At 44.8% G+C, this 13,559-nt stretch overlaps 1 protein-coding gene across 1 annotated transcript in view; it reads left to right on the top strand.

The window, feature by feature from the left end:
- Window positions 1-641: 641 nt before the first annotated feature.
- Window positions 642-13,559, top strand: part of LOC311224254 (SPARC-related modular calcium-binding protein 1-like) — a gene marked incomplete at both ends in the record, with an annotated part of 41,347 nt that continues 28,429 nt past the window's right edge. The window contains 4 exons of the mRNA XM_084309167.1: window positions 642-680; window positions 3,201-3,375; window positions 4,071-4,304; window positions 12,644-12,688. Coding sequence (XP_084165293.1) covers window positions 642-680; window positions 3,201-3,375; window positions 4,071-4,304; window positions 12,644-12,688 — 493 coding nt within the window. The remainder of the gene's footprint in view (window positions 681-3,200; window positions 3,376-4,070; window positions 4,305-12,643; window positions 12,689-13,559) is intronic.

Here is a 13,559-nt window from a genome sequence, read left to right as displayed (position 1 = left end):
TCATCGTGGAGGTGGACGCCTCGGATTCTGGCCTGGGCGCTGTCCTATCCCAACGTTCTCTTTCAGACCAGAAGGTGCATCCTTGCGCCTTCTACTCGCGTCGCTTCCTCCCTGCCGAGAGGAACTACGACACCGGCAATCGGGAGCTGCTGGCGGTCGTGGCTGCGCTGGAGGAGTGGCGTCATTGGCTAGAGGGTGCCGAGGAGCCTTTTACCATCTGGACGGACCACAAGAACCTGACGTTCATCCGCGCTTCCAGGCGCCTCAACGGTCGGCAGGCGAGATGGGCCAGTTTCCTCAGTCGGTTCGACTTCTCGCTGACCTTCCGCCCCGGTTCCCGCAACACGAAGGCCGACTCCCTGTCCCGGATGCACTCCAAGGGGGCTCCACCCTCTGAGGACCCTACTCCCATCCTCCCGGAGGCCCGAGTGGTTGGAGCCATCACCTTGGGCATCGAGGGTGTGGTAAGGCGTGCCCTACGCTTCCAACGTGCTCCTAGCAACGTCCCTAGGAGTCGTCTCTTCGTCCCCGACTCTGTCCGGTCCCAGGTACTGCTGTGGGGCCATACCAGCCGGTTCGCCTGCCACCCTGGCGTCCATCGCACGTTCTCCTTCCTGGCTCGTCGTTTCTGGTGGCCCACCATGCGGAACGACGTTAAGGAGTTTGTGTTGGCCTGCACGGTCTGTGCCCGCAGCAAGGCCTTTCACCAGGCACCCTCCGGGCTCTTGCAGCCACTTCCCGTTCCGAGCCATCCGTGGTCACATGTGGCGCTGGACTTCGTCACTGGTCTGCCCTCCTCCCAGGGGAACACCTGCCTTCTGACCGTGGTGGATCGATTCAGCAAGGGGGTTCACCTCGTGGCCCTCTCCAAGCTTCCCTCGGCGGCCGAGACGGCGGACCTCCTGACGCACCACGTGTTCCGCCTTCATGGGTTTCCCCAGGACATCGTCTCTGACCGGGGGCCCCAGTTCACCTCCCAGGTATGGCGGGCCTTTTGCAAGGGATTGGGGGCAACGGTCAGTCTTTCCTCTGGTTATCATCCCCAGACTAACGGGCAGACGGAGAGGATGAACCAGAGCGTGGAGTCTGCTCTTCGGTGTGTGGCAGCCGAGAGACCAGCATCCTGGAGCCGTTTCCTTCCCTGGGTTGAATACTCCATCAATTCAATGGTCAGTTCCGCCACCGGCCTCTCCCCCTTTGAGGTCTCCCTAGGCTACCAGCCCCCTCTTTTCCCCGCACAGGAGACGGAAGTGGCAGTTCCCTCCGTGCAGGTCCACCTCGACCGCTGCCGACGAGTTTGGGAGATCACCAGGACCGCGCTGCTCCGGACATCTGAGCGCGCCTGTCGTGGTGCCGACCGGCGCCGGGTTCCTGCGCCGACTTACCGCCCTGGGCAGAGGGTGTGGCTCTCCGCAAGGGACCTCCCGCTACGGTCCTCGGCCAAGAAGCTCAACCCCCGTTTCGTCGGACCTTTCGAGGTCCTGAAGGTACTCAGTCCGGCGGCCCTGCGCCTGAAACTTCCTGCATCCATGCACATCCACCCCGTGTTCCATGTCTCCCGGGTTAAGCCCGTCTCCCTCAGTCCCCTTATGCCTCCAGCTCCTGATCCGCCGCCTCCCGTGTTGGTGGATGGTCACCCCCAGTGGCAGGTCCGCCGGTTGATGGGCGTTCGTCGGCGGGGCCGGGGGTTCCAATACCTGGTGGACTGGGAGGGTTACGGCCCTGAGGAGCGTAGCTGGGTCTCCCGGCAGCTCATCGTGGATCCCGGCTTGATCACTGACTTCCATCGTGCCCATCCTGACGAGCCGGGTCGGCCTGGTCGCCGGGTGGCTCCCGTGGAGGGGGGGGTACTGTGAGGTTTCTGTCCTTGCTCACTCACTCGTTCTGTTCCTTTAACCCACCTCGCTCTGTTTTCTTTTGTTTCTGTTAATCATTCAATTCCCCCATTCACACGCTTCTTCCCAGTGACGTCGTCAGAGACGTCGTTGATTGGTTCTCTCCCGTCCGCACGCTTTTCAATCACATTCCCCAGCTGTCACTGCTTGTCAATCAATCAATCCCGTATTATTTATACCCCGTTTCTCCACTCTAGTTTTGTTGGATCGTTTTGATATTTCTCTGTTTGCATTCTCCGTTCCTGCTGCTGCTGCTGTTTGCTCTCTGTGCTTTACCTCCAGGATATTCCAAGAAGCCTTCCTCTTGGACACCTTTTCCCCGTGGCGACGCGCTCGCTCCGCTGCTGTTCCAGCACTCATTACGCACTTCGTCTGGGTGAGTTTTTTACTGACTGTCTTGATCAAATTCCGTTTTCGTGTGTTTCTATAACACTGAAGATTACCACCTTTTTTATCAGAAAGTCACTCACCCAGCGATCGCCTTTTTGTTGTTCTCACTTGGATAATATTTTTGGGACTCCCACTGTGTGTTGTTCACACCGAAGATATTATTCACATTGGATTGTTTTTTGGACTTCACTCTCAGTGTCTAATTTTGCACCGAAGATATTCACTTGGGATTGTGTTTTGGAACAGTGCTCACTGTGTGTATTTACACGAAGATATTCACTTGGGATTGTGTTGTGGAACTTTGCTCACTGTGTGTATTTACACGAAGATTAGTTCACTTGGATAACTTTTGTATTTGGGTACAAGTCACCTCTCCTGTTCTCCTGCTCGTTCCACCTGCACCCTTGTTGACTCGCTCCCTCTCTCTCTCTCTCGGTCCCGCAACACTTCGGAGATTCTGCCGAGAGAAGTCTGCAGAGCGGCTCAGACGTCAGCATCTGCTACCCCCTACTACCACCACGGGAGAAGCTGCAGAGCAGCAGAACATTTTCCCCCTAGCTTGTGTACCTGTCTTGTTTGACTTGCCTATTCTGTGCTCATTAATTAGTCTCAATAAACAAGCCCTTGTTTTTGGCAACTCTGAATTCCTACTCTCTTGTGTCGTGCGTTTGGGGTCGGTGTCAAACCATAACAAAAACCGGCCCGTGTTAATCATGAGAGAGGCTCCCCAAGGCAGTATCATCTGCATACTTAATACAAACTGAACTACTGAAATATTTTTATCTCCTATTTGCATAATTTAATTGAAGGTTGGAAGTAAATATGGTAATTTAAAGTGTGTGTGTGTGTGTGTGTGTGTGTGTGTGTGTGTGTGTGCGCGTGTGTGTGTGTGTGTGTGCATGCTGTTTCCTGTAGCCATTTCTGATCACAGAGAACATGTGGCCTCGAGGCTGTGTGCTGGACTGCCAGAGGGGGCGTCACAGAGCTGTGTGTGGCAGCAATGGGCGTCTGTACAAGTCCCTGTGTGCCTTCCAGAGGGCCCAGTGCATCAACACAAAGCTCCGAGCTGCTCCGCGAGCCCACTGTGCTGGTACAGTATGAGCCCTGCTCACACCACTGCATGTCTGGGCATCACGCTGGGTCAATACAATCGAGTCATGAATGAAATGTCACTCATCCTCAGTTGACCTATCTCAAACCCTGCCCTCTTTTCTTGATCCTCCAATCAGATGGGTCAGTTATGTCTTAATAGGTCTGACGCCATGATGTTCTTCTTCTTCTTCTTCTTCTTCTTCTTCTTCTTCTTCTTCTTCTTCTTCTTCTTCTTCTTCTTCTTCTTCTTCTTCTTCTTCTTCTTCTTCTTCTTCTTCTTCTTCTTCTTCTTCTTCTTCTTCTTCTTCTGATTGAACTAACAGTGGATTGAACTAACAGTGGATTGTACCCATCAGCCCCAATGCAGGTTCTGGAGACATTTGGAGAGATTAGATTAGATTAGATTCAAATGTATTGTCATCATACAGCACAAGTACAGTACAATGAAAATAAGTTTGCCATCCAACCAGAGTGCAAATGTAACAGTAAAGTGCAACAGTAATACAATGTACTACAAGTGATTAAACTGGGTATAAAATATATAAATTAGTACTGCTGAGTAATAGCGCTAATCAGATGTATCAACAGAGTATTGTAGAGTACATGCAGGTGAGAGCTTGGTTCTGTTGTTGATTCATTTGGACAGTTTTTTTATTGTTAATTGATGAATTAATTTCTCTCTTCTCACATTAGACCCAGACCAGTCTAAGTGCCAGCTGGCCCGCTCTCAGGCCCTGGAGGCCAGCACCCACAGTGGCAGCAGCCATGTTAGCCCTGTGGCGGCCATCTTTGTGCCAGAGTGCAGCCTAGACGGACACTTCCTGGAGGTGCAGTGTCACAATCAGACTGGTTACTGCTGGTGCTCGACCCCCGATGGCAAGCCTGTCAGTGGGACCTCAGTCATCCACCTAACACCCAACTGCACAGGTCAGATATGGTAGTTATGGTAGATATACAAGATACAAGATACAAGAGTTTTATTTGTCACGGCATACAGGTATACAGTGAAATGCGGGGGGTCTCGCCCGCAACAATGTGCATAATACAAGTAATAATATAATATAATATAATTAGGGCTGTCAGTTTATCGCGTTAATTAGATTAATTAATTACACAGCAAATTATCGCGTTATGAAAATTGACGCAAAATTAATTACAGCCGACCTATATTTACTTTAGACAAGTGGCAAATCGGTGCGCTTTTATTTTGAAATCCACGCTTGAGTTGGGCGTATTAAACTTGGCCCATTGAATGACCCGTAGCCTACTTGATCGTCACTTCACACATGCGTCGTCTATCAAACAAAACAAACACACAAAGGAATTAGCTCAGCTGGAACAAGATGTCAGCATCACCCGAGGCGATACTCCTGGGACCTATGAACGGCAAGTTCAATTTCAAAAAGAATATAGATGGGACAGTAAACAAGACCATTGTAATATGTAGCTTATGTCAAAAAGAATTTGCGTATCACCGAAGCTGCTCTAGTCTAACGTATCACATGAACGCTAAACATGTCCAGGCAAGTTGTTCGAGCAGCTCCAGTGTAGCTAACGTTAGCTCCAGAGCAACTCGCACGCTTCGTCAAACCACTCTTGGAGAATTACCGTTAGGCAAACGGTTGAGTAAATCCACCACAGACAAACTAACCAACAGCGTCGCGAAGTGGATAGCAAAATATTGTAGGCCAATAGCTATAGTGGAAGATAAGGGTTTAGCGGAGTCATTTCGAATAGCGTCGTCTGACCCAAATTACAAGCTACCCTCGAGAGCTACAGTGATGAAAAGGATCCACAACATGTATGACACAGAGAGGGAGGCGAGGGAAGGAAGAAGTGTTGGCACGGGCTGGCCCAATGGCCCTAACGGGTGATCACTGGACGTCGGTGGGCAATCATAATTATTTGGGTGTCACAGTGCACTTGATCGATACTGAGTGGAAACTGCAATCATTTGCATTAACGGTGACCAAAACTGTACTAGACCCTGTAGTCATGCCCCCAGACACTGTAGTAGACACTGTACTAGACCCTGTAGTCATGCCCCCAGACACTAGCTTGCTGTGGGCTGTTTTGATTTTTGAGGATACTGTAGCTTAGTGTAAACTGTTATTGGCTGTATCAGCAACAAATGTTACCTTATTGAGAGGTATGTTTTCATTCATTTTATTTTATTCAATTTAATAAAATTGATTTCTAAAGCATTCTTCACTTGCAGGTCACATAGTCCAAAAGAAGAGGGCAGCCTTACACACAGACAATGTAAACAAGCTGAAGCTTGTTTGTCTTAGCAATTGGCTCAAGGAATAGATGTCATGCATACAGTAGACCCTGTAGTAAACCCTGCACTAGACCCTGATTTTTGAGGATACTGTAGCTTAGTGTAAACTGTTATTGGCTGTATCGGCAACAAATGTTACCTTATTGAGAGGTATGTTTTCATTCATTTTATTTATTTATTTATTCAATTTAATAGAATTGATTTCTAAAGCATTCTTCACTTGCAGGTCACATAGTCCAAAAGAAGAGGGCAGCCTTACACTCAGACAATGTAAACAAGCTGAGGAATAGATGTCATGCATACAGTAGACCCTGTAGTAGACCCTGCACTAGATCCTGCAGTAGACCCTGCAGTAGACCCTGATTTGAGGATACTGTAGCTTAGTGTAAACTGTTAGCTGTATCAGCAACAAATGTTACCTTATTGAGAGGTATGTTTTCATTTTATTTATTTTATTTATTTAATAAAATTGATTTCTAAAGCATTCTTCTTGGTGTATTTAATTGATCAGTCACCTGCCACAATAATGTAATGTCCTTGAATTTTAAATATTTATATGAATATGAAATATAAATATGCGATTAAAATGCGATTAATTAGATTAATTAATTACAAAACCTGTAATTAATTAGATTAAAAATTTTAATCGCCTGACAGCACTAAATATAATATAATATAATATAATATAATATAATATAATATAATATAATATAATATAATATATATAAGTTATGGTAGATATGGTAGTTATGGTAGACATGGTAGTTATGCTAGATATGGTAGTTATACTAGATATTGTGCTAGATATGGTAGTTATTATAGTTATGGTAGTTATTCTAGTTTTGAATTATATATGGTAATTATGCTAGATATGGTAGTTATGGTAGTTACGGTAGTTGTGCTAGATATGGTAGTTATGCTAGATATGCTAGATATGGTAGTTATTGTAGTTATGCAAGTTATTGTAGTTGTGCTAGATATAGTAGTTATTGTAGTTATGCAAGTTATGGTAGTTGTGCTAGATATGGTAGTTATTGTAGTTATGCAAGTTATGGTAGTTGTGCTAGATATGGTAGTTATTGTAGTTATGCAAGTTATGGTAGTTGTGCTAGATATGGTAGTTATGAGAAGAGAGGAATATTGTTTTAGTCAGGGGTTGAGACTCGTAACTGGGGCAAACATTATATTGGCCTAATAAGCAACACAATTATATTGTAAAAATGATATTCGTCATAATTACTGTCATTGCTTATCTACCTCTAACTTATTCACATTTCAAAATGTCACCTATGTAACATGACCTTTAGGCTGACATGGTATTTTTCATTAACAGATCAACTATACAGTCCATTCTGACTTCTGATTTTCTACCTTTTTTCTTCAATTTGAAATTGGAAAAGAGATTATGACTCTTGATTATGACTATCTTGCTCCCCATCATAATTTGAAAATGTTATTAAAATAATCATAGATTACATACATCTACAGTACATTCAATTATATGTATCTTTCAAGCCTGACAATCTGAATAAACTAAACATCCTGCATGAGTGTCTGTCCGCCATTGAAAACTGGATGGGCAGCAATTTTCTCCAGTTAAACGCGGCCAAAACACAAGTCCTGATTGTAGCGACTGAAAGTATTGCCTCTAGAGTAGGCAACGCAGATGAGGTCCCTTAAAACCTGTTAAGCTGTAGGGTCCCCCAATTGGTTAATACAGACCGTATTAATTAATGTTGTGTTTCTTTTTCAAATGTATCCAAGAGTAAAGACCCTACCACTATCAAAACAGCAGTCAAAGTGTATATTTTAAGCACTACTATATACAAGCACCCCCCCCCCTTCCTGGTCATTGCGTGCATTTGCCCCCCACTTGCCGGTCTAGGGAGGGTTGAAGCCTATCACATGTCTCCTCCGATACATGTGGAGGCAGCCAGCCGCTTCTTTTCACCTGACAGCGAGGACTCTCATTGGGTGAGTGTAACGCGTGGGAGGATCACACTACCTCACCCAGAGCCCTTCCTCGCTGAGCAGGCACCCCGACCGACCTGTAGGAGTCGCTGTTTACAACGACCAGGATACACCCCACCGGCTTCCCACCCGCTGACACTGCCAATTGTGTCAGTATGGACGACCGACCAAGCCGGAGGTACCGCGGCAGCTGGATTCGATCCCACTGTCTCTGCTCTGGTAGGCAGACGCTTAGTCTGCTGCGCTACCTGGCCGCCTTGTTTTTAACATTTTTCAAAAATAAGAGTTTCTCTGAATAATGTGAATTCTCTGTGCATTGCATTGGAAAAAAGTGAGTAATCACTCGAGGAAATGACTAAATCCAGATTTAACACTGCCATTGGAAAGAGGAGATTTGGCCATAATAAGGTCATTTATAAGCCTGATATTCTATATTCTATATTCAAATGCATTATAATTCAAATGCATGTGTCCGGAAGGCAGAATTCAGTACTGTATCTACAAATCATTCTGTTTAATCATCTTCCCTTTATTAATTTGCTTAGATTTGTACACTTGATCTCAAGAAGTTGCTGAATGAGCTCAGTGAGCGAAATCTGATCACCCGCAATTTTAGCATGGTGTTATTCACTGTCAAAGATGCAAAGAAAAATGATAATTTATATTCTCCTTTGTTTCATTATGATTTACTCAAGCATAGTAACAGACACACTATTTCTGACACTGGGAATACATTCCCTAAGGTCCATAGATGTTCCTAGATACCAAGAACATGCAAATGGACCTTGTAGAAGTGGAGCAATCTTCCATTTACTTGGGCATGTACTTTTAGGTGGATTTTATGAAAATAGGGCTACAGCTTAACAGGTTTAAATGAAATGTGCGCCCCCACTTAAGAAACCTCTGGGTTATATTTGAACAGGCTATGCACCTGGACAAACATGTCAAAGCTCTGACCGCACCTGTTTCTTTCATTTGAGAAACATTGCTAAACTCGGTCCATCATGGAAATGTCTGTACACGCCTTTATTTCACCGCGACTCGACTACCGCAACTCACTATTCACCTGCCTAAATAAAACATCTGTGGATCAACTTCAGTTGGTCCAAAATGCTGCTGCCAGGCTACTCACTAGGTCAAAAAAATCACCCCCATCCTAGCTTCCCTGCACTGGCTCCCGTTAAATTTCAGGATCAATTTCAAGGTGCTGGTGTTCGCCTACAGAGCCCTCCATGGGCAAGCCCCCCCCTACATCACCAAGCTCATCCACTCACTTTTCACATCCACTTTCTTCTAGCCGGTCACTGTGGTCATCCGACCAGGAGCTCCTGGTGGTGCCCAGGATGCGTGTATATTTTCCCTAACGCTCTTTCACTTCCGCGTTCGGGATGCACGGTCTGATTGGCCACTGACGTTTCTCTCAGCGCCAATCGCGTTACTCCTAACAATCGCGCCTAACTTTCAGTTCCACAGCCCAAGTCCTTCAGTTCCACAGCCCAAGTCCGACATAACATCAATATACTAACTAACTAGCTATTCATATCAATCGAAATAACGTATTGTTTTCATCTCTCTATATTAACGTAAACTAGCTATTCATATCAATCGAAATAACGTATTGTTTTCATCTCTCTATATTAACATGATTCCATCAACACAACATAAATGTTCAAAACACGACTTCATTATTGCGCAATCTTGCAGTGATTTGAAGCTTATCTCTGCTCTGTTTACCTTGGGTGGACGAGCAGTGAGTTTTAATATTGAGCACGGCATAAGAATAGCCTACCAGTAGCCTAAAAACCGCATGAGCATTCTATTTGTAGGTAATATGCTCTTGCATGTGACGCGACTTTGGGCTTCATTATTCAGCCACAGGCAGGAGTCTTTAGATCACAGGCTGGTCATGCATAATCTCGCCCACCAGACTCTTCTACCGAATTGACTAGGTTATGCAAGTCAATCAATAGATTACACTTTCTGTAGGTCTAACACTCACCTACTCATTCTGTTGTGACACAACATGACATGTTAGGGTTGTCACCTTCCGTGATCATGTTTGAACCAATGTGTAAAAAATCTGTTTTAGATTAGGCTGTAAAAATCTGTTCTATAGGCTATATTTAGTCTAGTTTATTAGACATAAAGCATTTAAAAATACGCAGTGATCCTCCATCTTCCAGCACGAGGGTCGGTGGACATAGGACGTGCAATAATGAAGTCGTGAACATTTATGTTGTGTTGATGGAATCACGTTAATATAGAGAGATGAAAACAATACGTTATTTCGATTGATATGAATAGCTAGTTAGTTAGTATATTGATGTGATGTCAGACTTGGGCTGTGGAACTGAAGGACTTGGGCTGTGGAACTGAAAGTTAGGCGCGATTGTTAGGAGTAACGCGATTGGCGCTGAGAGAAACGTCAGTGGCCAATCAGATCGCGCATCCCGAACGCGGAAGTGAAAGAGCGTTAGGGAAAATATACACGCGCCCAGGACCAGGCTAAAAACAAAAGGGGACCGAGCTTTCGGTGATGACAGCCCCAAGGCTCTGGAACACCCTCCCCTTAAACATGAAAACCTTTTCGCTCCCTTTGAACACATTTTTAAAAGGCAGCTAAAAACGTACCTCTACAGGCAGGCTTTTAAACACATTTTTCTGTTCATGTCTTTTAGTATTTTTTAGTTTTTTAGTTGGTTTAGCTAATTTTATATTTGATTATTTTCTTCAAATGTTTCCCCTTACTGTATTTTATTGATGTTATATATTACTGTTGTAAAGCACTCGTGCTGAGAAGGGCGCTATATAAATAAAGTTTTACTTACTTACTTACTTACTTACTATGTAGGGTTTAAAACAGTCCTTACATACATCTACATGTAGGTTTAAAACAGTCCTTATATACATCTACATGTAGGTTTAAAACAGTCCTTATATACATCTACATGTAGGTTTAAAAACAGTCCTTATATCAAATCAAATCAAATCAAATTTATTTGTAAGGCCCGACAACACACGTTAATGTCCCCATGGGCCGTACACGTCTTCTTTAAACAAGTCAAGAAGAAACATAACAATAAGTCAAGAACAGAACAAGAACACCATAAGGTCCAACAAATTTAAAATAAATGCAAATAAATGAAAGAATGCAAGCACTCCCAGACATACCCCACGCGAAGGTACGGAAAAACTCACTAAAACCTAACAATAGGGAAACATGCTCCACAGGCAGTGTGAAGGAGAGAAACCTTAGAAGGGCCATTCAAGGGGGGATCTCCCTTCTTAGATGTCGGTGATAGTAGTGTTGCAGACTAACAGTTGGTAAGCATGCACTCAAGTGTGTAGTGAAACACAGATGAGTGCATGCAATAGCAACTGAACATTTTGAAAGATTAAAGATAGAGCTGATAGCGATAGCAACTGAACATTTTGAAAGATTAAAGATAGAGCTGATAGCGAATCTATTTGAGGCACAGGGGCGGCGCAAAGAGGGTCGCGTCCTCCCCGTCTTAATCACGGGACATTCAACACTCCGGTCATTGCTCCGAGACAGCCGGAGACAGGGAGATAGGGGGCGGCGCAGAGAGGGTCGCAACCTCCCCGACATCATCGCGGGACGTCCAGCACTCCGGTCACCACTACAAGGCCGCCGGAGACAGGGAGACAGGAGGGCACGCAGAGAGGGTCGCATCCTCCCAGCCTTCATCACAGGACGTCCGACACTCCGGTCAGCACTCCAGGACAGCAACTCACAGGGAGACAGGGAGACGGGACAGGCGTTAGACAGCTCGCGTGATTGTAGTGGGCGGACATAGCAATAGATACAAGTGGTAAGCATATATGTGAATAGAGTAGATATTTGAAGTAAGCATATTATGTGAATAGAATAGAAGTACTTAACCCAGCAATGAAGCCGCGTTGACAGGCCAGTTGACAAGACCACGGACAGACGACGGTAAGTAGCTGATCCATGGCCTCGGTGGTGCATGTAGAGCAGTCACTGCAATCTTGGCCAAGACCCCAAGGCATCCATCACCTTAGTCAGCACTAGGAGACTGGCACTCAGAGATGGGGGAGTTTTTAAACCTTTTTAAACCTACATCTACATGTAGGTTTAAAAACAGTTCTTATATACATCTACATGTAGGTATAAAACAGTCCTTATATACCTCTACATGTAGGTATAAAACAGTCCTTATATACATCTACATGTAGGTTTAAAACAGTCCTTATATACATCTACATGTAGGTTTAGAACAGTCCTTATATACATCTACATGTAGGTTTAAAACAGTCCTTATATACATCTACATGTAGGTTTAAAACAGTCCTTATATACATCTACATGTAGGTTTAAAACAGTCCTTATATACATCTACATATAGGTTTAAAACAGTCCTTATATACATCTACATGTAGGTTTAAAACAGTCCTTATATACATCTACATGTAGGTTTAAAACAGTCATTATATACATCTACATGTAGGTTTAAAACTCCTATTTGGAGAAAGAACAATACCTTTTCTTGCCAACTTCTTCAGTTAATTATAATTATTCCAGCCAACCTTTCAAGATAGATGTGGTCTGAGCATGATTGTCCTTTGCATTTAACCAAACCTAGCCATGAAGGAGCAGTGGGCAGCCACAGTGCGGGACCTGGGGCTCAACTGCTGTGACTTGTTTAAATGCAATGGCAGGAGTATCCTTTATGGTGTGGGAGGAAACCCAGGCCAACACAAGAAGAACATGTAAAACTCCTCACAGAGAGTCCACACTCCCTCCAGTTCCAACCCAGGGCCATGCCACCCAAAAGCAGTCCCTTCAATCCGGATGGCACCGGTTAGGCCGCAATAAACAAATAAGGATGAAAAAGACAGGTCATGGTTGTTGTTCTTCTTATATTGTCAACATCCGTTACTCTGATCCTGAAAGTCTTGGCTGAGCCTTATTAATGGGTTGAAGAAATCCTCCTTGTTGATTGTGATGCTTGTCATGATGTTTGTACCACAGGTCACATGGCTGCAATGGCTCAGATGACTGATTTGGGATCAGTAGGTAAGATACAATCTTTACAATACTAGACATGGACTGCATGTGTGTCTGTTTATAGATTACCAGTCAGCAACATGTTGCTGAGAAAATAAAATCTGGGGAGTGTGTGTGTGTGTGTGTGTGTGTGTGTGTGTGTGTGTGTGTGTGTGTGTGTGTGTGTGTGTGTGTGTTGTGTGTGTGTGTGTGTGTGTGTGTGTGTGTGTGTGTGTGTGTGTGTGTGTGTGTGTGTGTGTGTGTGTGTGTGTGTGTGTGTGTGTGTGTGTGTGTGTGTGTGTGTGTGTGTGTGTGTGTGTGTGTGTGTGTGTGTGTGTGTGTGTGTGGTGTGTGTGTGTGTGTGCGTGCGTGCATGCTATCTGATCTAACACCCAATTCGCTTTGCTGCATTTGTGGTAATGCATCATGCAGAGAGAGAGAGAGAGAGAGAGAGAGAGAGAGAGAGAGAGAGAGAGAGAGAGAGAGAGAGAGAGAGAGAGAGAGAGAGAGAGAGAGAGAGAGAGAGAGAGAGAGAGAGAGAGAGAGAGAGAGAGAGAGAGAGAGAGAGATAAGGAGATCACAGATGGGTGAATGTATGGAAGAAGAGAGGTGAAGTGTGGAATATGAAAGCAGGTTGAAAGGAGGAGGCCTGTTGGTAACTGAACTGAGGATTAGCAGATGGAGAGAGACATTATTGAACAACTGAAGCATCTCAGTGACAGGAAGACATAAGATGGAAAGAGAGACAAAGAGAGAGAGAGAGAGAGAGAGAGAGAGAGAGAGAGAGAGAGAGAGAGAGAGAGAGAGAGAGATGAATGCAGTATTCTGTCGCTATGATTCATTTCCATTCCTAATCAAATGCTTTATTAAATCTCCATCACTGGCGGAGAATACCAAGTCA

Source organism: Notolepis coatsorum (assembly GCF_963971535.1).
Source record: "Notolepis coatsorum genome assembly, chromosome: 1".
NCBI lineage: Eukaryota > Metazoa > Chordata > Actinopteri > Aulopiformes > Paralepididae > Notolepis > Notolepis coatsorum.
Note: the sequence above shows the minus strand (reverse complement) of the source record. Positions and strands in the feature narration are given on the sequence as shown.